The sequence below is a fragment of the Sylvia atricapilla genome, chromosome 25 (genome assembly GCF_009819655.1).
Source record: "Sylvia atricapilla isolate bSylAtr1 chromosome 25, bSylAtr1.pri, whole genome shotgun sequence".
NCBI lineage: Eukaryota > Metazoa > Chordata > Aves > Passeriformes > Sylviidae > Sylvia > Sylvia atricapilla.
Genome location: NC_089164.1, coordinates 4,100,794 through 4,113,788, shown reverse-complemented (window position 1 = coordinate 4,113,788; position 12,995 = coordinate 4,100,794). Strand labels below are relative to the sequence as shown.

Here is a 12,995-nt window from a genome sequence, read left to right as displayed (position 1 = left end):
AACCGGGATCGGGATCGGGATCGGGATCGGGACTGGGACCCTCCGCGATCCGAACCCGGCACCGCCCGAATGCCCCTCAGGGAAGCGCGTGCCAGTGAGGCCCCGCCCCCTGTGGGCGGGACAGAGGGCGGTACTCGCTCCCCATTGGCTCCTCACGCTGCGGGGGGCGGTGCCACACTCCCAGCATGGTTTGGGCGGGAAGGGAGCTTACGGCTCATCCCATTTACCCGTTGGGATGTTCTAAGCCCCCTCCAGCCTGGCCTTGGGCACTTCCAGGGATCCAGAGAAAGCCACAGCTGCTCCAGGGCCTCACCATCCTCACAGGGAACAGTTTCTTCCTAATATCCAGTCTAAAGCTACTGCCTGTGTGAAGCCATTCCCCTTGTCCTGTTTTCCCTGTAGTCTCCCTTCTGGTACTGGAAGACTACAACAAGGTCACGCGGAAGTTTCTCTTCCCCTGGCTGGACAATCCTAATTTCCCAGCAGAGCTGCTCCATCCCTCTGATGATCCTGGTGCCTCCTCTGGCCTGGCTGCAGCAGCTGCAGGTCCCTCCTGTGCTGGAGCAGCTCTGCAGGTGGGGTGTCACCTGAGGGGGCAGAGAGGAACACTGTCCCCTGAAGCGCCGCTCCCGGCAGCGCTGTCCCGCGGGCCCCTCAGCGCCGTCCCCACAGCGCCCCCTGCGGCCCGGGGGTGTCACCGCTTCCCTCACGGGGACCCGGCACAGCGCGGGCTCCTTCTCCCTTTCCTTCTCCTTCTCCTCCTTCTCCCTTTCCCTCTCCTTCTTCTCCTGCTCCTGCTCCTTCTCCGTGCTCCACATGTGAACGCGGTCGGGTCTGTGCTGCTCCGAGCGCCGGGACCAGCCCCGGCCCCAGCCCCGGCCGTTCTGTGCCCTGCCCAGACCGAGGCACGGATCAAAGGTGAGCATCTTTGGGTTGTCTGCAAATCCATCGCTCAGTTACGTGCCAACGGTCTCAGGAGAAAGGGAGGGTGACAAACACACGTCTGTAAGGAATCATCGCCCGGACAGGGATTTATCACTGCGCCTGGGGGTCTTAAATTTGAACATGAAAACTGCTTAAAGGTCAGAGGGACACAGTCCTCTGTGTTCAATAGATATGTTAGCACAACGCAAACGTCTCGATTTGGGTTTTTCTGAAGTCTAAAAGAGGGCACATTAGTTATTTTTCTCTCAGTTTTGCATAGGCATTAACCATAAAAGTAGACTTGGTTTTCGTTTGTCCTGAAGACAAATCTGTCAGGCCATAAAGGACATTACAATAACTTAACAGGGCTGCTGATACTGTAAATAGCCAAGTAACCCTTTTTTTGGTTTGTTTTGCTAAGTACAAGTGCTGTTTAATAGTAAACAGAATTGTATTTTCCTATGCTAAATAACATTTTTAGCAGTCCAGACACCTTGGGAAAGCTCTGGCTGGTCTTAAAGCTGAACACTTTGTTTCTTTAGCATTGACCAGATACCATAAGGGCTGCTTTATTCAATAAATACCTTTTCCCCAAGTTTTTTTCTACCATTCCTGTGCTCTTCACCAACTAGAGAGCAGCAGTTCATGTTGCAGCTCTTCCTTGGAGAGCTTGGGAGAGCACAGCTCCTCTTGTGATACACAGAAGGGGCTGGGAATACCAAATTTTCACCACCAGAAAGTATTTGTAGGTTAACTGTAACTAACCTCTCCTGCTCCAAAGAGTTCTAGAAATAGTCTTGCACAAAATTAGCAATAACTGAGTTGTTTAAACCCTAGGTGCAAGGAATCAGTTTTACAGAAGCAGGGCTGCTCCTGCAGATGCTCTGGATTTTCTGTAAATTTCAGCTCTGTTTCTTGTTCCTGGAGAATTTAAATTTTGAAACCTTGCCTGTGAAGGCATTTCTTTATCGCCAAATTATGCACATGATAATTGCAGTTTATACATCAAGTAGAATCCATGACATGTATTCAAATTATCATGGATTGGTTGAGGTTGGAAGGGACTTTGGAGCTCATCTGGTTCAAAGCTCTGCTCCAGGGGGGGCACCAGCAGTTTCCCTTGGGCTTTCTCACAGGTTTTGCTGCAGATGAAATAAAATAAAGGTGTTTGGAACAGAGAATCAGATTCTAGGAACAGTCATGAAAGCTGCAATCCTGAAAGCAAGGTTTTTCTAAGAATGTTAGATTTCCCATTTGTATCCTGTGAATTCTGGTTCCTTTATTCACTGTTTCAAGCAATGTGTGAAGGGAGTACCTGTAATTTCTTGGGAGCTACAGTCTCAGTGGAAAGGAAGCAGTTGTTAGTTGACATTATTTACGTGCATTACTTTTCTTTATTCCTGGCTCTGCACCTCTCTACCTGTGCATGTTCAGCACACAGGGGGGGCTCAGCTCTCCTTCCATTCCCAGGGGACCTGTTGGGAAAAATGGGATTTTTTTGAGTTTTGCTTTCTGTTTGATGGCACCACACTCCCCTTGTGGAGAACAGAGCAGGCAGGTTTGCAGCTGCAGTGATTCCTCAGTGCTCACAGACAGGGGAATTTCAAACTGCATCTCAGCAGGGAAGGGAGGGTAATGCCATTCATGTAGAGACATTAATGTAGAGAAGCATTCCCAATAAACACAGGTCTGGACAACAGCAGGGAGGACACAGATCTGCAGAGTCTAAACTAATATTACATAGATGGCAAAACAGTGCTGCTAATTTGAAGGCTGTATGTGTCAAAATCTATTTAAAATGTTCAGTAGCAAGTGTGTGTGTGGCCTCTTCTTTAATGCTGTAATAGATCAAGTGAAATATGTGAACTATGAAATAAATGAGTATCAAATTCTGAAATATGTCAATATATTGAATCTCTGAGCATCTCTTCACAAAATATCTGGGATCTGTGAGCAAAGGCTGATCCATCCACATAGTTCTGTTTCCTTCTTCCCCAAAGTAAATTCATGTGGGTTCTCAGTACAAACACGCAGCCCTTATGATTCTTTTCTGCCTGTCTCAGAGCACCCAATTAATTGAAGCAGCTAATGATACACCTTCAGAACAAATCTTTGTGCACAGCAGTTTGCAAACCGAATGTGAAATACACTTTTATTTCAGTTCAGGCGTGAGCAGAGCAATACATTTCACCCTCATCCCACTGAAAGCTTTACAGGCTGCAGAGCTTCTGTGGCTTAGTGCAGTAGTTCGTCCTGACCCTCTCACGGACACAGTCACTGTAGTCAGTGTTGCACTTGCCACACTTGCAGCTCACGGCCACGGGGTAGGAGTAGTAGGGGATGGTGTGGTGAGGGCAGCCCGGGATCAGCACAGTGCGGTACAGCATCTCCTTGTACGTGCACACGTTCTGGGACAGAGCACTCTTGAGGAGCAGCTTCTTGCCATTGCTGTCCTACAAAGAGAAGAGAAATGTGTTGTTTCACTGAAGCACAGGGGTGTCAGAAACGTCCTGTGAGGTGCAGAGACCAAAACTCATACTGAGTTCAGAGCTCTAATTGTGATTGGAGCTCCCTCCCCACACAGACACATCCCCCTGGTTTTTATAGTTTAACTAATCCACATGGCTCAGTGTTCCCTGTGCATTGTGATCTCTTCTGGCTCCCTGCTGCCCAAGCCTGAACTCAAAATGCTGCGTTGAACAGTGAAGTTGTGTGGAGTGCTGTGACTGCTGCAGAGCTGTAGGTAGCAGCAGTGAGAACAGAAGTTACCCACATTATTTACATTAAGAGTGACCCAATATAATCTGCCCCTCACCTATTCCATCCTGCCCTCACAAACTGCCCACAGAGGCTCTGCAGTGGCAGCAGCAGTCAGGTCTCTGCTGTGCCACTGGTGTTATCAACTCCATAGTTCCAGAGGCTTGGCATTTTTCCTCCTCACCTTTGCAAAACAGCTAACTTGAAAACATGGTGACAGTGCACTTTTTCTGCCTGTGATGAGCTCTATCACAACGAAATCATTTGCACACTATCTTCGGGGAGAACAGAGCCTTGGTTTGCAGTGGTGGCTGTTACAGAGACACTGTGACTCGTACCCGGGTCATGCAGAATCCAGCGCAGATGGTGGTGTTGATGGCCAGGCAATAGGCACATTCCTGTTTTTCCACGTGGATTGTGTACTCAGAGGGAGCACAGAGTGATGCTGTCTGTCCGAAAATCAGGCCAAAGAGGAGAGACATCACAACGAAGGGACTCATGCTGGATGGGGAAGAGCAAACAAACAGAGCAAACCACAGGTGAAATGGGATGTGCCTTCCAGCCCTCGGCATTTGACAGGAACAGCCAGGACAGTCACAGAGCTGGATAATCTTAACTGCAGCCTGGCAATTTCTTTCCAATCTCAGTCCTTATTGAAATAAAACCATTAAACAGAGAACAAGGGGAAAGAGGCCATTAACAACATAGAACAAATTACTTTCCCCCCACTTAAGCATATTACATGGAACTTCTCTCTAGTGAGTGATAAAATCCTGACACAGAACAAATAAGAGGAGCTGAAAGATTTGAAAATGTGACATGCAAGAGAACATGAGCTCTAGAATTAAGCAGAGATATTAAAATAATCTCACTGCTTTAAAACAATTTTCTAAAGAAAGCATCTTATAAAATGTTAAAGAGACAAAAAGACAAGGCTGTGCATATCAGGCATAAAACTGGATTTTTCAATTTCCAGTGGCTTAGAGGCATAATGAGATGGGAACACGGCCAAGAATTAAATAATAGATTCAAGCAAATTACAGTAAAGAACATCAACAAAGAGTTCAACTGAATGAATCCTGCTTTATCTGTCTGTTGTGCTGACCTCATTTCTCAGACCTGTGGGGGGAATCCTGAGAACAAAGCCTTGATTAGCTCCAAGACAAATTCGGGAACTACTCTAAAGCCTCTAAATGATAAACTTTAAATGACAGTGTCTACCAGCATCTGGACATCACCCTCTAGTCTCTCCCAGCTGCCAGTTTCCCACAGAAAAGCCATCCATTACACAGGCTGGTTTACCCTGTAGCTGCAACAACACCAGTGTGGAAAGACCAACCTCTTGTCAGCAGAATTCTTCCCTATTACAGGAACCTGATTCTGCCTTGAGCTGGAAGAGGCAGTGACCCAGCACAAGCTCTGTGTGTGCTTTATACTCTCCAGGCTAATTCCAGGCTGATCTTACTGTTTATATAATTGCATCTGAATTACTGCTTTCTTATCACAAAGTCATCTATTGAAAATTCATACTGAACCACAAAGCAAATGTGATAGGAACAAACGTGTCCATAATATCCTAATCTGGAAACTGGAGCTGGAAATCTAATTATATTAACAGTCATTCTCTCCTCAGGCTTTTAAACTAAGCAGTGCTTTTAAAAAAGTTGTTATTATTGATTAATTTAATTGCTCCATAGGACAGCAAGACCACGGCAGGAAGGCTGGCATGGATATGTAGTCCCACAGAATCCCAGATGATGAGTTTTACACCTGTGTTTTGCTAAGGTTTAAGGAGGCCTGGTTCACTCTCCTTGCTCCTCACCAGGCACAGCTGGGAGATGCTGGCACAGGGGCCCTGGGGAGCCCTGGGATAGTGAAGGTGTCCCTGCCCATGGCAGGGGGTGGGATGGGATGAGCTTTAAGGTTCCTTCCAACCCAAACCATCCTGGGGTTCTCTAAGTTTGTGCAGTGCCTACGAAGCAACAAATCTGAAAGCAAACCCTCTGCTCTGCAGCCTGCTCAGGTACTGCCTGACTTACCTGCTCAAGCAGAACACACTCAGAAATTGGCTGGCCTGGAACCTACTCAGCAAATACTGAAGCAACAAGCAATTCACTCAATACTGATTGATAGGGAAAAAACTTACTTACAAACCCACTCCTCACAGCACAGTAAGAAACAAAATATTGCATCAATACCAATAAAAAAAATGTCCCCAGATGGGGGAAAACATATTTAGGGGAGCAAGTGAGAGAAGAGGTTGATAAAGCCACTATTCTCTGTCAGCCCCTCCCTGAGCTCCCTGCCTGCAGCTCTGGGAACACATGCCCTTCCAGGCAACCACCTAACTTCCATTTGGAATCTGATCTGATGCATGTCTTATGCACGTGAACCACAATCCTGATTGATGTCGCCATAAGAAACATGGAAAACATCAGTTTGAGGTGGTAAATGTGGTCACTTTGAGCTGTTGGAGGAGTGATCCAGTTGGTCCAATTTGTGTTCAGCTAATTCCTGAATAATAGTGTCTCCTTTTCCTGTGGTTTCAGACTGCTGCACACAGTCTGTGTCCAGGGCTAATTTTTCAAATATTTTTTGGATAACATAATAGAGACTTTGTTCTATTAAGACTTGCCAAATGCTTTCTGTTTTCATGGAGTCTTTAATTCTGGGTTAATTTCTACCGTATAATTTCTCAGGAATTAAATATAATTTAATTATATTTAAACCCCTTTCTGGCTTAGGGACACGAGCAGAGTATTAATTGTACTCTTTGTAACATCTGTCCATCTCACATAGCAACAGGAGTGTGACACTCACTTGGCTACTACTCACTCCAGTGTGTTATTTAGCTCTGTATTTTTCTGATATATTTAGAATACAAACACTCAGGTTCTCTCAGTACACACTACACAGCCCACACGTAGATAATGTAAATGTGTATATATACATTGTACATACACACACTGCATACACGTGTATGGGCTTGGTTGTTTGAAGCTTTAACCCAGAAAAGAATGTTTGTTCTTGGGAAATACAGAGAGTATTTCAAAGGACACAAAGAACCTGAAAGGAAAAGAACACAATTTGTACCACTAAAACCTGCAGAGGACAAAAACTGCTCAAAGTAAGAATTAAAACCCAGCATTCTTAAGGCAAAAATATCACCTGTTGCCCTTGCATGCAGAGCTGATTCTTTCCCTCAAAGATTCACAGCTTTAGGCAGCTGGAGCTGGATTTGTGCACCCTGGAGACCACCACAGCCAGGTTTAAGGTGTCTCAACACTCCCTATAAGAATGTAGGCAGAGAACAGGTCAGAGTGTGAGGAGATGTACTCTTTGTCGCCTCAAAGTGCCAATTTCTCTGAGCTGAGAAAACAGGGTGTAAGGGGGTGGGGAGAGATGAGATTAGGGTAAAAAAAAAAAAAAAAAGAGTTTAAGAATTTGCTTTAACAAGATTGAGGGAAATGTCTGCAAATAGCAGTAGCAAATTGTAACAAGGCTTGAAAGTCATAATGAAGATTAAAGAGAGTCCAACAATAAAAACTATAGCACTAAAAATAGAGAAAGCCAACAACAATAACTGTTAGAGATGAGAAAATGCAGAAAACTTGTACAGGAAGCTGAAGAGTAGGAAATAAGTTTTTGTCAGGCCAGAGGCCAATAATCAGGGAACATCAGAAGATGAAGACAAGCTGTTGATGCAGAGTATGTGCAAAGGCTTCAGTAAGAACTTGTGCTTTTGAACACATAGTGACTGAACAACCACACACAGATTTGCAACAAATATAAGGAATAAATATTTTAAACTCAACGTGATTAGCTAGCTAATGCTCATTTCACCAAGTCTGGAATACTGAGGAAACTTCAAAACATTAAAGAAAGTGTTAATACTATGGCAATATTTAAGGAGAGAGTGTTGACCCAGGTAACTCTCCACCAGCCAGGTAAAATAACAGAAAATTGATAGAGGATTTGAGGAACAAAGAATTAACGGATGAAAACGTAATTACTGATGTTACATAAAATAGGTCATGCCACACAAACCCAGTTTCGCTGTTTGCAGTGATTACAAATTTGGCTGATAAGGCAGTTGCACAGATACAGTGTCTTTGGTTCCATCTGTGCAGAGCCCATCTGTCAGGAAGGTTTAGAGCTGTCAGGCAGAGCCCAGTGTGGGGATACTGAATGCTGCCAATTATCAACTTCTGGAGCAGTCAGTTTAATCTCAGTGGTGCCTTTATTCACTGCAGTGTTTTTTACCCAGCCTCTGAACATATGCAGTGCACTGGAGAAATACCTGACCAGGTATTAGGGATGAAAATTCGTTTATCTGGACGGCCAATAAATTACTCTGAGTGGAGCTTGGGACCAGTGTGACTGCTGCTTATCAGCTCAGCCCCATGGTGATACGGTCACAGATCCTCTTGGCTGCTGCCTTTCCCTTGCTGGCACAGTTCCCCTGCCCATGGAAAGGGTATTCACCAATCTTCAGTAAGTTACACAAACTATCCAGCTGGTAAAAAACCTCCTGGATTGTCCTTCTGCCTGTGACCATGGAGCTCATCCACCACTGACCTCTCTGATGGGACTGAGATCCCACGAGCTACAGGGAGCAGCAAGACAAGACTCTGGCAGGACAATGAAGTTCAGTGTCACAATTTGTGAGTGCCTGAGGCTTCTTCCACAGTTTCCTAAAATCCATCATGCACAGTCTGATGCTTATGGATCCGTTTCTTTGGTTGCCCTCCTGCTGACCTGCAGAGACTCAGTGATAGAAATTTTTAATGTGCTTTTATAGCCCAGCTTTGCAGCCCTGTTCTGGAACAGCCAGTTACACTGTTAATTATTTATCTTTAACCTTTCTGTTAACCAAACCAATCCATTCCCTGACATCAGTGATTTCACTCTTTCATTAAGTGAACGATGGTGTGCTGATGTTCTACAGGAAGTGCTTCAAGTGATATCTGTAAATAGAATTTACTAATTATAAAAACCCTGGGTTCATTCCCCAGGAGTCTCTGTAATGGGTGACAAAAATTCAGTGCATACCAGAAGCTCATATGTAACTAATTTAATAGGATTCTCTGTCACTGACCAATGTCTAAAATAAAAGGAAGAACAATGAGAAGTTATCAGACATTATTCCTACTCACTCTGCCCCTGGTAGTGGTACCACACAAAGAAAACTTTGTGATCTCATGAGCAGGTTACTTACAGAGCAGAGTCATTCTTATATCCATGAAATATGCAACTGTAGATAGTAAAGTAAAAACGTGTCCACACTTGCAAACAACCTATAATTGGAAGATCTGCTGATGAAAAACAGGCAAAGTCAATCAGATTCTGAAGGATGAGTATTCTGGTAGAGGAATTATTTCCAACTCCATCCAGTTCCCGCCCTCCCCTGATAAAAGGAAATAAGATCCTGATATGCTGCCATAGAAACAAGTGTTTTTGCCAGGTTTTGCATTTAAACAGCCTGTGGCTGCTGAATTTTCAAAGCTAATCTGGCTATTGCCAGTCTCTGTAACAGCCCAAAACACAGCTCTCATCTCTGAAATTTATAGATTCACAGTCTGCTCTTCTCTTTCTTTCCTAGGATTAGCTGCAGCATTTCCTATCAACTACAGATTAAAACAGCACATCTCTTTGTTGTGTATCATATGCCAGCAATCTCCATTTATGGTCTGAAAATACTTCATAATCCTATTTGCTGTTTGGCTCAGACGACTGAGCCCTTTGGATTTGGTTTCATTTCTTTGGAAAGTACTAGATATTTCTGTTAGTCTGAGATACACAATCACTGCGCCGAGGGCAAAGCTAAACAAAAAACAAACAACAACCCCCCACCAAAGACAATCCAGAGCCTTTGGGTTGTGTTGTCAAGGATGAATAGTACCATTGTAATAGTGCTAAAGGTAAAACTGCCCCGGGTGTGACCCAGGACCTGCCAGGTGAAATGCCTCCCCACAGGGAAGCCACTCTCAGATTCCAGCTACAAGTTAAAATGGCTGTTAAGGAAGGAAAAGAGAAGGCTGGTTTTCCTCTCCAAGATGCTCCTGGTAGAAGCAAGACACACTGCATTCAACTTGTCACTCCTGGGTGAGTCCTAACAGTGAGATTTCTGCAGACTTGTTCTTATTTTCCACGTTCTAGTTCGCACACTCTGCTCTTGCAGCTTTATACAACACAAATTTGTTAACAGCATTAGGAAATTACCTCTAGTAGTGTGGAGTGGCAGTTACACGTCCCTGGGAGTGCCTGCACATGCATTCCCTGTATAGGAATTTTAAATTCTGGCAGTGGTTACATTCTTCTCCTTCAACTAAGATTCAATGTGCGCTTTCTCGAGTTGTCAAAATAAGCTTGAGGTCAAAGTGGAAATATCTGTAATAATCCATCAAGTTTTGTCACTGTTCCAGAACTGCATTCATGACAGAGCAGGTACCAACCCACAGTGTCACCAGAAGGTACTGTGCATTTAACACCAAAGAAAACAGACCAGAGAGAGGGATTTGGGGCTCCCTTGCTGGGGAAAAGCCTCTCTTCACACAGGGCTGCCACAAAGTTGGAGGCTCTTGCTGAATGTCTCAGTATTGTGCAGTCCAGAAGTTAGCTCTATGTGCTGAGTGATAACAGGGAGTGGAACATTCATTTAAAAAGTTCACCTTCTGAGCAAACCCCCCAATACTGTGTACTAATGAAATAAAAGGCTGAAAATTTTGTTATTTCTTGTGCTCAATAAAGCCACAATGGACAAATGATAGCAACTTGTCATTTGAATATTTTATGAGAGCACTGAGACAAGCATTAGAATAGAAGAGGTAAGGGCTCGGTATTTGTCTTCTCAGAACTGAATTTTCAATTCAGCTTATATTTATGTTTAAGAAAAATAGGATATTTACTAAAAATGCTACTAAAATGTAACATTACATATATTTCTAGATTTTAACAAAGATCAAATGTACATGTATTATATTCTATAAATATTTTTAGTATAAATTCCTTAAAATATTGAAAATCAGGTCCTGAAAAGTAAATTTCCTCAGAGGAATCTGACTGTAAGTGTGCAAAACTCAAGTATTGTCTTTTCCTCTTGTAATCTTAAAAAGTTCTCACTAGTTGACTTGTCCTAAAAATTACCCTGCCAGTCTTGAGGTCACATCATTTGTCTGTTCCAGACAAAAACAGAGCCCCAAAAGTCTGCTGCTGACTGGTAACAGAGTAAAATTATCATGATCCTGTTTTCTATACCTCTATAAATAATTACATTTCCCTATTGTAAAGTGAACTCTTATTTTTTGATTCTGTTAAGACAGCAGACTGATATTGTGAGTCCTGCAGCTGAGCCTTGATGTTTCCTATTAAATCTTCTTTTTCATCACTCATTATGGTCAGAGCTGAAATCTAACAGAATGAGAATAATATGATAATGAAGGGGAAAGAACAGATTCTACTTTCATTTGTCCCTGTGTCTGATAAGCAGACATTCAAGTTAAATAAGGTCCTAGCCAAATACTGATTAAGTCTTGGGAAAGTTCTCCGAAATCAAAACACAAATTCCAACAGAATTAAAAGCAGAATTAAAGAGCATTTACATTTGCTGGACTTCTCTGTGAAGTGAGTACAGGTTTCCTTGAAGTCTCGAAGTGGTGCTTCTAGAAGAGAGAAAACCCCAAAAAATGTGTCACAGAAATGCCCAAATTTCATGGGCCTGAGGATTAACAATGTAATGACTTTTACAATTTAAGTGTTAAAGCATATCTGTTCACACCAGCACAGTTGTCAGCATAAAAAATGTTTCACACAAAAGAATTGTCAGTATTACTTACTGTTTCAAGAGATCTCTATTTTCACATATCTCATCTTCCAGTTTTAAACTAAGTTTTTCATTTTCAAACTAAGTTCAAAGGGAACAAGTAGAAAACCACATCATTATTGAAAAATATACTAGAAATACACTTTTGCTTATTAAATCTTTCAGGGAAAAGTAGTTTTGTTCATCAGAAGACCGAAATCTGTTTTGTCTGGTATTCCATGCTGAGTCATCTTTTGCAGGAAAGGCAGGATAATAAACAATAATAAACAACTTGCAGGTTCTTCTTCCACACATTCACACGGGACAGGTGCACACCTCTGCTCAGAATAATCGTTTTCTCAATGCAAAAATCAACATGCAACATTCTTTAATTGTATTAGTAATATTGTCATGCTAATGACAATGCTATTGTCATATTGTCATCAAGAAGCATTTTCTCTTTACTCCATCTATTCAATGGATATTGTACAATCCTGGCCTGCAGTTCCCAAATGGCTTTATGCTCTGCTTCAATAACCTTTCTATTTTCTTTCACTTTCTTTCTGGTTTATTTCTGATTCCACAGTCAATTTCCACTCCTTGATCTTCTCAGACTCTTTGTAGAGTTTTGAGTACAATTCATTCATTGTTTTTATACTCTAATTAAAACAAGTTCCACAATTTAATCGCAAATGTTATTTAATTAATAATGTTATAAATACCTATTTATCTCTTGGAAACATCACAAGAGTAAATTCTTTTCCACAGAGGGTGACAGAAGTTTATGTACATGATTAGGAAGCAAAGTTTAAATCTTTGTGCACCCACTGAGGATGCATGAACAGGCACTGCAGGACAAGGAGGAGGAGTTTAGTCCTCAGGGATATGAAAATCAGTAGGAAAATGGCAAGAACATAAGTTCCATTTTGTGGCAGCAAACAGTATTTTGTATCTGGGAAGCACAGAAGCTACTGAAAAAAATGAGCTTTGTTGAGTTGTACTGAAGCAGAAAAATGTTGCTGAGGACAATGTGAGAAGAATTAAATCCTTGAGGAAACCACTCTGATTAAATTAATTGTTTATATGTAAAATAAAGCCAGAGAGTGGAATTGGGAGAATCTATTTCGTTTTTCCAAAGAATACCTTGACTTCAATCCTTCTACCATTCAACAGACTATTCAGAACCAGTTTCACCAAGATATTTAAGTGCCTAAATCTTATTCGGATTAAAACTTACAGACTAAAAACAAAAACAAAAAAAAAACCCAAAACAAACGAAGAAAAAAAACCACACTAACAAACTTGGAATCATCTTAATTTTTAAACATTTGTCTCTAAACATGTTCTCTGAATCACAAATACCTCCTCTAAGTGATTCAGCTGCAAACAGGAAACAGATAATTATTATTCCCCTTTGCCTTCTTATTAAGCCTTGAAATATCCACTGAATGATGCTTTAGGAACTGTTTGTGAACAAATCAAGAGGCCCTAAGACTTTAGATAAGCAGAGCTG

General features: G+C 42.4%; 2 protein-coding genes across 2 annotated transcripts in view; both read right to left on the bottom strand.

The window, feature by feature from the left end:
- OLFML3 (olfactomedin like 3) overlaps nucleotides 1-12,995 on the bottom strand; it is a 289,605-nt gene that overhangs the window by 69,414 nt on the left and 207,196 nt on the right. The gene's annotated exons all lie outside the window — the stretch shown is intronic.
- TSHB (thyroid stimulating hormone subunit beta) lies at nucleotides 2,837-4,254 on the bottom strand. Its single transcript, XM_066336008.1, has 2 exons — nucleotides 4,020-4,254; nucleotides 2,837-3,377 (listed from the first exon to the last, which is right to left on the bottom strand). The coding sequence occupies exons 1-2, from the start codon at nucleotides 4,251-4,253 to the stop codon at nucleotides 3,135-3,137; spliced, it is 477 nt and encodes a 158-aa protein (XP_066192105.1). The 5' UTR covers nucleotide 4,254; the 3' UTR covers nucleotides 2,837-3,134.

Coding starts and splice junctions, on each gene's coding strand:
- TSHB (XM_066336008.1), bottom strand. CDS start 4,253: ATGCCGAGGGCTGGAAGGCACATCCCATTTCACCTGTGGTTTGCTCTG. Junction 3,378..4,019: donor CTGGATTCTGCATGACCCGG/GTACGAGTCACA, acceptor TTCTCTTTGTAG/GACAGCAATGGCAAGAAGCT.